At 35.3% G+C, this 10,874-nt stretch overlaps 1 protein-coding gene across 1 annotated transcript in view; it reads right to left on the bottom strand.

Annotated features, from left to right (window-relative positions):
- The window catches only part of ZNF407 (zinc finger protein 407), a 398,789-nt gene that overhangs the window by 253,888 nt on the left and 134,027 nt on the right, over positions 1–10,874 (bottom strand). The window contains exon 3 of the mRNA XM_045007628.1: positions 7,928–8,002. Within this exon, the coding sequence (XP_044863563.1) occupies positions 7,928–8,002 (75 nt within the window). The remainder of the gene's footprint in view (positions 1–7,927; positions 8,003–10,874) is intronic.

Here is a 10,874-nt window from a genome sequence, read left to right as displayed (position 1 = left end):
AAGAAAGGAGTCACTCCCCCATCCCCAGCACTACCGTTACCCTACCAGCCATCATAGCTGAGTCAGCATGAAGAGCAAAGCAATCTATGCTAGGTATAGGGCTGGTATGGATCACTTCCCTCTGGTGCAACAGAGGGACCAGTTTTTGACTGAGTTACAATCTGGTTCCTGGTCTGCTCCTATAGAAACAGATCTATACATTGCACCTTACCTGGGGACTATGGTAAAGCCAAAACCAAGCCCCTAAACAGTTACCCATACTGCACTTACAATACTGACAAAGTCTATCCCTCTGTGAGGTCCCAGGTCTTGAACCCAGGCCTGGGAGTTCCCAGACAGCTGCTGTATTCCTGGCCTCCACCAAATGTCTTCCAAAACCTGGTGAGCTGAGAAGCTAGTGGGACTACACCCTCAGCCAAGGCACCACCCATGGGAGCCCTGATTGGAGGATCGCCCAGTTCCACCGAATGGTCCAACCACGCTATTTAACCCAGAAAGGAGGCACAAGAAGTTGTCCAAGCAACAAGATGATTACCTGTTGTGGCTACATTGGATCCTGCACCAACCTTCTTTCTGGTTCCTGCTCTGCTTCTGGCTTCTGCCTCACCCCTGCCTCTGCTTCTGCTTTCACCATGTTCCTCCTCCCTGCTTGATTCTTACCCTCAGTTTCGTTCCACAACCTGGATGCCTGCTCCAACCACTAGATCTGACTCTTGCTCTAAGTATTAGGCCAGACTGCCTGCAACCTGGTCCATAACACCATTTACACCTAGTTATGATACTTAAAATCAATTAAGAGGCTCATTAGGGAATCGTTGAGTTTGCATGATGAATATAGCTTTGTTCTTCTCAAAAGGAAGAATGGAAGCCAGACACTGGATTTTCCAAAATACTGCACACCACGTCTGAATTGCAAACTGACAGGTATAATAGACTAAATTCAGATTTTTTCCCCAAAACTAATAAGTTTCTATTTTCTAATGGGAAGAACAAGTAATAACTGGGAGCAAAAGAAATCTGCTTGTTTTACATAATTTTTTTTAGGTCTAGAAAATCTAAAATCTCTGTTGTTTTAGATAAAATTTTGATTTGTACCAATCCATTTGTGAAGATAAGCTTTCATACCACTTGTTGGCCAACTTCAATATATTTTGCTCAGATAAGCATCCAAAATTGTGTATGCTTACATGAGCATTCAGGCAAACTTTGAATTTTTAATGACTGCTCAAAAGTTCAGTTCTCTCCCTTCCTGCCATCATAAACCTAATACTAGTAAGCAGGAACCTTCATGGAGAAACTAGAAGAGACTTTTTTTCTGGAGAGCACAACTCTTCAGGGAAGGCTCCATGGCTCTCTTCCATCTTCCTCACACCAATAGTAGGACATCTTCAGTTAGGGAGAGTCTTCATTCCTCCCCAGGAAAACTATTAAAAGTAGAGCTAGTTGAAAAAAAACAAAAATTGTCACCAAAAAATCTTTTTTTTAATTAAAATTTGAAATTTGGAAAATTTCACCCAGTTCTAATATAAGGTCTGGCCAAGGAGCAGCAGAAGGTGGTAGCAGGCTTGATGGCAGGATCCAGGAACTTCCCTGTTGGAAACTGGTGCTACCAAAGTGCTTCCTGGTTATTCATATGAACCATACCTATGGTGGGGAATCTTTCAGAACAACACTAAATGAGATGCTCTTGCTGGTTTTCTAAAAATGACAGCATAATTCTCTGACAACTATTAATAATGGTTGTCATGCAAACTACAATAAGGACAATCAAAATCTTATGCTTAATGGTGTCATAATGTGATCAACTGCACCAATAAGGAATGGATTTTCCCTCCGTGTACAGCACTGTATATTCAACAACATGCAAATATGAGTTTTAACATCTTTTAAGGGATCAGGTCTGCCACTAGCTACTGAGGAGGAAGCATGTTGGTCTGAATGGACGAATGGTCAAATCTTAAATTACCATGTAACCAAAAAGCCACAGAGTGCTATGTAGCAGCATCAGAAACTTAATGCCAGATCTGAGTCTTCATCCAAAGAAGAAGGGAATGGGTGGAGGTTTCCGTTTCTTTAGGTGAATTAGAAAAGGTTTTGGATGAAGCGCTTCATTCATCTCTGCTTTTAGATCCAAAATAGAAATACCCATGTCAAGTCATTGACATTTAATTATAAAATAGTAAGGGATAATTTTTCTAACCATACATGGGATTTTAGTTGGATGACTCCTTTTGTGTTTTTATTTTGTTTTACCAATACTCCATTCATCATTGTGGAAGTTTACCTCTTAGGGTTAATCATGATCTCTAAGAAATAGCATATATTCTTGCATATTTTAGGATGTCGCCTACTGCAAATGTGTATTAGTAGCTCATTTTCCAAAATGCATAGACTTATACAGTGTGCTGAAGAGTAGAATTGAGATACTCCTGTTTTTAACCTAGGATAAGCTATGGTTATTATAAAAGCATTTTGAAGTATATATTTCATCATTATTTAATAAAACTCAGAGATACTTAGACTGCAAGTAGATAGCAATGTAAATTTATTTATAGGATGTTTATTAAGAGGCTTTCAAGTTGAAATCATGATATGGTCTTTCAGTTCAACTGAAGATGATTTGAAACCCATAGACGCAGCTAGCCATCTCAAATATGCCATGGCATACAATTTTTAATTTCCTGAGGGACACATTTCTTGTAGAGACTGGCAGCTTTCTTTGTCTTTTATTAACACCCTATTGAGATCTCTATATCTAAGTCCACCAGTGATGATAGTGATTGTAATAGCTCAAATGTAATGGCATCTTTACCTCAGAGACTATGGGCATACTGACAGCAAAGGGCAACATATCGACCAGTTGTGTACAAATTTCAAGTCAAAATTTACCCCCCAGTTATCGCAGAGTGATATCCCAGTATTTCCCAACACTTCCAAGACAAAATAACAGAGTTTTCCCAGAGATCTCTGTGCAGTAACTTTGGATAAATGTTGATTTTTAATGGTAACTACTTGTACTCATCCCTATCACAAACATTCCCATTATAGCGTTCTGGCTAGTACTTTAAAACATGTCAAAATATTTAAAATCTAAGAACAGCCTTATATTTACAATCTTACAAAAGATTCTTGAAAACACTGACCCAGATTCTGCAAAACACTTGCACATGAGGAACTTTATGCCTGTTAACAATCCGATTGAACTCAATGGGATTACTCATGTATGTCAAGATACTTCTTAAAATTCACCTTGTAGACTAGATAATTATATAACCACAACTAGTTATGTTCTTTCATTAGTATACTACTATAAAAAATGTACTGGATAGATTAAATAGACAGAGTTCTAGTGAACAATGAAATCATAGTTACCATGTTCTACAAGATTTATAAAATAAATACTCTACAGCAATTACCCTCATTCTGTAAAAATGTCAGGAGGACAGTTCAGTGTACCTCTTCAGATTAAGCATTTCTAAACCTGAGCCATGCTTCATAATTAAAAAGTTGGTTAAGATGATGAATGTCCTAGTGGCTTTTAGCTCATGGGGGGTGGGGTTGCATACACACACACACACAAACACAGGTGAGCTTAGAGATACATTTTTTCAGTGAAATCCTTCTTTGGCCCAGTTTTGCAGCATGATAATGTCACTGCTGGCATGTCAGTGACTTAACCCAAATTAGAACTCAGCACTATCATTGCTGGTCTTTTCCCTCACCACCAGACCACACTTTCTATAACATATAATAAAAGGTGTAACGAAAGATTTATCCTGCCAATAAGATATAGTTATAGGTCCCATGAAGATTACTGACACTGAACTACCAAATATGTACTGGCCTTGAACTTGGTAGATAACATACCAGTTTTGAGACACATTCCAGTTGACAATAAATCAGTATCACATTTCCAATAAAATAAAAAAAAAAAAGTAGAGAAATTTTTGTACAAAAATGTTCTCCTTCTGATTTAGCTATTCTCTGGTGATGGACTATAATGGTCTAGGCAGTACTTTTTGTTGAAATACATAAGCATTTCACTATAATTCTCTTTACTATAAGCTTATCTGATTTTAACTGCATTAAATTCTATGATAATTTCTCTTTTTAAACATCTTTTCCCTTTCAAATAAGATCCATATAAAAATGTTTTAAGAACAACCTTACTCATCATGCTTGCTTTCCTGATTTGCATGAGCACATGCTGAGCACTGCCTCCAAAACACCTTCATTTTGTGTATCATATTGAAGATTAATACTTGTAGAGGATGTAAAGTAGCAGAGAATAAGCTACCGAAGTCCGGCATCACTGCATGGATTACAAAAGGTTTTCCTTTTCTCAGAACTGTCACAGTGCTTGTCATCAAAAATACTTTGTTAAGAAGTTTGTTAAAAGAACAACTAACTTCTCAGTGTTTACAGTATTTTAGCATTTTTTTCAATGTACCCTTTTGAACTTATTTCAATTTTCTGTTTTTGATGATAGTCATGCTGACAACTTTTTTTGGTCCATCAAACTCTGTAGTACAATTACATGAATTTACTTTTAATAAATTACCATCTTTGCATATATCAGTCAAACCATGAAGACTAAACACTTGCAAACAAAATGCATTATTAATTTAATTGTCACAGCCTATTTAGCTAACTTCTATTAGTATTTGCTAAAATAGGCAATGTATCAGAGGGCAAAATCTAATTCAAAACATAAAGAATAAACTGATTATATTGTCCTAGAGAAATTAAAATATAGCAAGCTTGCAAAATTATAGTCAAGGCATTAATGTTTTAAATAGGTAAGAAAACTACGTAACTTAATTTAGAGAACAGTTATGCTCAAAGTGATGGTTCAACGTGCTGATGAAGAGTTTCTTTGGTTCCTAAAGCCATTAAAAGACATCACACTCCTTCATAAAGTGAGGGGAAATGTGGTAAGAGAAAGAGTGGTGTTTGGGCATTTACTGTACTAGATTATACTGCTTTAATCTTACCCATCACCAGCAAGGGACTGCTACTAGGAAATTATATAGCTGTTATAGTCCTGCCACTACTACTTGATGTTGCTGTACATTAAGAGGACATGCCAGATAAAAAAGTATTATGAATAAGAAATATTCAAAGACAAAATAAGGGATTTTAAAAGAAGAGAGAATAAGTCACTCAAAAATCACTAGTTTATGCTGGCCGGGGGAGGGGGAATAGCTGCAACACAGTATGCTACCAGATGGGACACTGGGGTTAGTGTCCTGAGCTTGGTTCTTTGCTTCCAGGGCAGCAAGGGCTTGGAGTGCTGTGAAAGCAGATTGCTAAAGCCTATGACAGGTGGGAACACATCATGTCACTCTCTTGCAACCCTACACTGGCTGATGGTTCAAAAAGCCTTTGAGGAATGTGGGAAAAGATGGGGGAAAACAGGAGCATGTAGGAGGGCTCCAGGAAAAAAAAAAACAGTTTTAGATTAAAGCATCCATTGTTTAAAGAATTCATTTGAGATGGTGAACACTAAAAATGTGCCTCTCAGAGACAGATAGTGTATTTGGAGATCTGATGTGTGCATATTTTATGGTACACATATTCACAAGGGTAATTTAAGTTATTTCAATGCAGTATTTCTGATGAATAGGCAGTAAATACCCCTTTGTAGAAGGATATATTTGAAGAGAGTGCTTCTTGTGACAACATAAACCACAAGAGCAAAATATTTTTCAGAATTCCACTGTGCCACCAAAAAACCCCCCAAATATAAACTAAGAGTTTTCATTTAACAATTTGTACCAGTTATATCTGATTTGATGTAAACGTAATAATTTTTCTTCCATCCCTTATGCTATAATCCAGAAAAAATGGAAATCTGAATAATTTTGATGTAATAGTGCTGTAACTAAAATTCTGCTTGAACAAATCGTAAGAGAAAACTTTGCAAAAAGGCTTAAACACCAAAAGAGATAAAGTGTTAAAAATACACACTACCCTATATACAACATACGTGCATGCCAGAGGATGATCGGTAAGTTTAATACTCTATATTAAGGTCATTTGAAAAGTAATGTATGGTAAATTCATGGGGAAAAGGGCCTGATCAACTTCTATTTCTAGTGTCATTAATGGGAGCTGAATAAGGCCCAAAGGAAAGTATTTTGATTGTATCATGATTTTTTACTACCATACTGAAGCCACCATTTACTTTCCCTCTTCTGAAGAGGAACTCCTCTATCTGTATCTGAAGTTTGGAATGCTTTTCGGTTTAAAACACTTCTTTTATCATGAACAAGGTGCATAGGTAATGCCTGAAGAAGTAGCATGGCTCACAATCCTGCGACACTTACAAAAATAACTAACATTCTAATAGAAAAAGAAGATTTTTGAGTTTAAAAATACAGATATGGGGGACTGTCCTCAGTAGAAGTAAATCAAAATGGCAGCCTCCAATACAGTAATTAGGACTTTGATAGTTCTATAATTAAAGTATGTCACAGCTATGAATTCTGTAACAAAAAAAAATGATATTTAGGGCATCCTTAAAACATAAAATATTCTGGTGTTAGTTACTCATTTTCCCATGATTTTTCCAAAATTTAGATCTATATATGTCCAGTATAATGGAGTATGCTCTTTATTAAAGGTTTTTAAATATTAGCTAAATGGTTTTACATGCCTGAAAACAATTTTTGTAAAATAAATATTTGACATTCTTCATAATTCATTGTAAAAGACCCTGAATAATTAAAATATTGTTTGCTATGATTCTTTTCTTTTTTAAATAAAAAGCGCCTAAAATATTAATTTTATATTGTTTATTATGGCAAAGATACAACTTTTCCATTTCTTGCCATGATAAAACATTTTACCTATTCCGGGATTCTGATCTCACTGCACTTTTACAGTGATGAATACTGTATGTATGCAACATCCACACTGGTGAATACTAAACATTATTTAACTGGGTGATTTCAGTAAATGTTTTGTTTTGTTTTGGCAGTTGAGAAATGGTTAAATTTCAATTTGCCTAAAAAGTCATTAACTCTATGTAGTGGGATTAGCTATGATGCAAATGAGGAGCAAAATCTGATATTTGATGACCTAGTAAACATAGTATTGTTTCAGTGATAAGATATTTTAAAAATATGAAGCATTCTAGGTACATTTTAAAAGAGGAAGAATACATTTTTATAAACAAAACTTGTAAAAACTTATAAAAAACTTGAGTAAATGAACAAATGTATAGAAATTAGAGATGGGCCAAACTAAACACCAAATTCCTCTGCCCCTACCCTCAAATTTTTGAGAAGGTTGGGGGATTTTTGTCTCCAGATCCCACACCTATCTCTGTGGTTGTGACTCCAGTGAATCAACAAAACCTAAGGGGGCCTATTTTTTGGTTTCAAAATGTAAACTATTTTATAAACTTATAAGCACCAAATCCAAATGGGTTGTGTGTAATTTTGGTTTTGTCTTTGGGAAGGCAAGACACAGCTACTGAAGTTTTGCCCAATATGACTGCCTGGGCCATACTAATAAAAACAAAATTAGATCTAGCTCTCATTGGAGTCTATGGGAATCTTTCCATTGACTTCAGTGAGCATTCGATAAGACCCATGGAGTCCCCAGTCAGCAAATCATTTAAATATGTCTTAATTCCCACTGAAGTCAGTGAGATTTAAGCACAGGTTGAAAATTAAGTACTGCTTCAGTGCTTCACTGAATAAGAACCAGACAGCCCCAAACCTATATTCCTTATGCACACAACTCCAGTGGGAATTTTGGGTGGGCTAGGAATGCAGGATCATGCCTATATATTATATAAAATAAATGTATGTATATGGTATGTTAATAGACTCCAAACCAGAGTAGTTAATACATCTTAAAAGATTTTTGCAGTATACATGAACACATTTGTGTAAACTAGCAAAATACTGTATTTTACCTTTCTTTTGGTGTACCAACTCCATGCTTGCCCAGTAAGTGAGTATTTAAGTGCTTTTTCATCACAAAGGCCACCCTAAAAAAATAAATAAATAAAGATTAATTTTAATTGGTTTTTATCAAAATATTTGTAAAAATGGGTGGGGGTTATTTTTTTAAACACATACTTAAGCATATTTTATTGAAGATGAAATCTAATCAGTTAACTGTTAGATCAGGATATCATAACCTACTTTTAAATTTGAAAGTCTATACCATCATAACATAAATTTACAGATCCACATCAAATCTGGGGTTTTCTTACACAGATATACAATAAAACAATCATAAAAACAAATCACTTGTCAACGTATCCAATAATTTTGTTCCTGATTTCCTTTGCAGTTTAAAAACACTGTATGTAATATACTGAAAAACAAATGTATTTTTTACCTATATAACATTCTCTAACCTTCTATTTATTTAACCTTAAAACCTGCAACCCTTCTTTATGTGAGTAGTCCCATTGACTTCAGTAAGAATGCTGCATGAATAAGGAGAGTAGGATCAGGCCTTTAATCATTACTTGTGTTTGGTCAACCGTCAATATATTAATTATTTAAGGAGATACATAGTGAAAAAAATAATAGCATTTGTAGTGCTAGGATTTCTTTTTGTGGCTATGGGGAGATAATGTTTGTGATTACATTGTGTACAGGAATTTTGCCCAAGTGGCACCAAGACATCATCATCAACAACAACAACGAATGTATTACCCGACATTATGCCTTATACCAAACACAAAGCAGTTCAATTACAGTAATTTAATTCTTGTGACATATGTAATGAAAAAGATAGGAGCCTATTGAGTAACGTTCTTCCGGTGATAACACCATTAACATCAATTCAAGGATATCATGTGACTGCTTCAAACAATTTAGATATCAGACTGAAGCTTCAAACTAAAATGGTTCTCTTGATAAGCAAAAATTTTACTGCTGTAACTTTCAGTGTGAAAAAGGGCTTGCAAACATTTTTGTTAATTATGTATTACAGCTGTCCTTCATAAAGTTAATTACTAATAGCTGAAAGGCAATAGAATCTATTTGCATATGTACATGAAAGGCATGACATATGCAAAAATATGATTTTAATTAGCATTCTATGATATGAAGGGCTACAAATCAAACTGGCATGTTATAAGATTTTTAACATTAAACGCTGAATTCATCTGGACATGTTTGCACTAATGGACAATGCAAGGACTGTAAAACACTGTAGCATTATGGCATATATGAGCCACAAAAGCCAAGAAAGAGTACTTTTCCTTTACAAATATGTTAATGTATCTTCTCCATGTCTGATCTACTTTGGGCACTTTCACATTATTACAGAGAATCTCGTTTTTGTGAAGCCTTCAGGGTGTAAGAATATAATTCTGTCTTTTTAAAATGATAGTGACTTCATTATATTTATAAGAAGACATTAAAAATACCAGGGACTCTTTTTTTTTTCATATGGGATTAATAAGTATGGACATCACAATCTTTAGAAACCTGAATAATCTATCACACTATCATGATTATTACTATGCAAATGTTATCAGAATTACTGTACATAAGGAAAATAATTGTACTGACATAAAATCCTATGTTCCAATAGTACAAGACATTCCAAATTTACTATTGTTGTTTTTGGGCAGAAAGCAGAGTCATTTTGACATTGCTGTAAGTATATAACACATTTTAAATTAATAATATTCTTATTTTTAATCAGAAACCTCCATCCTCTCTCAATTTTCTAGAAGAAAAATAAAAACGAAGATACTAATGTGTAAGAGCGACACAATAATCAAAGTGTGTGGGGGGGAGCACAGTTTATTTACATGGCAATGTGTCGTTATAGTATACTGAATGTAAAAATCTCAATCTCTTATGTAATATTTCCCTAGGAAACTTTTTCATCAGAATCTGGGCACTTGAGAGTTCCAAATGAAAAACAAAAATGTACTACTTTGCCCATTTCTGTAATGGAAATAAAGAAAAAGCTGCATGTGAAAATCAAACAGGCAAGGAAGAAGGGGAAAAAGGCCTTATTTCTAATGCTGTATAATAACTGATCTCATATGAACAGCTGAATATCTGCAATGCTCCAGGTTTGAGTAACCATTCTGCTGCTTTTCCATAGCATGGACAAAATGGTAAAACAAAGATGAGAACTGCTATTGTATGTGTTTCAGGAACTGTCATCAGGTTCCCCTTCAAATGTAATGCTAAAGGGATGGATACTGAAAAGCTCAGTGCTTCCTGAGACATGTTGAGTGCTTCCGGGGGAGCTAAGGGCATTCACCATACCTCAGGTAGTATTCAACAGTTTGCAGGATCAGGCCTTAAATGATAACGTTGCCATTTTAAACAGAAATTAAATACATGAACAATAATTGTACACAACATAATAAATACAAAGACACTTACTTAAGGCAAAACATCATTTTTTCTAGAACTCAGCCTCTATGTCAAAATGACTCTGGGCTTCAGAAGTACAACAGCTATAGATTTTTGAGAATAGCCTAGGTTAAGAGGAGGAGGGATAGCTCAGTGGTTTGAGCATTAGCCTGCTAAACCCAGAGTTGTGAGTTCAATCTTTGAGGGGGCCACTTAGGGGTCTGGGGCAAAAAAATCAGTATTTGGTCCTGCTAGTGAAGGCAGGGGGCTAGACTCAATGACCTTTCAGGGTCCCTTCCAGCTCTATGAGATAAGTATATCTCCATATATTAAGTCCACTCTCATGGGAGGCAGTCACCAAGGCTCCAGCAATGTTATTAAGTCATGATATTTGGTATTTTCTCAAAATCCCAGCTTCTGGAACCAAGTGATGACTTGAAAAATCTTAGCTTTCACTTAATTAAAAAAAAATGTGAATTTCTAGCCCTCATGGTTCAGGAGAGATGCTTGAAAATGTGAAACAGT

The sequence above is a fragment of the Mauremys mutica genome, chromosome 2, assembly GCF_020497125.1.
Source record: "Mauremys mutica isolate MM-2020 ecotype Southern chromosome 2, ASM2049712v1, whole genome shotgun sequence".
Lineage (NCBI taxonomy): Eukaryota > Metazoa > Chordata > Testudines > Geoemydidae > Mauremys > Mauremys mutica.
The sequence above is the reverse complement of the archived record's forward strand: the minus strand, read 5'-3'. Positions and strand labels throughout refer to the sequence as shown.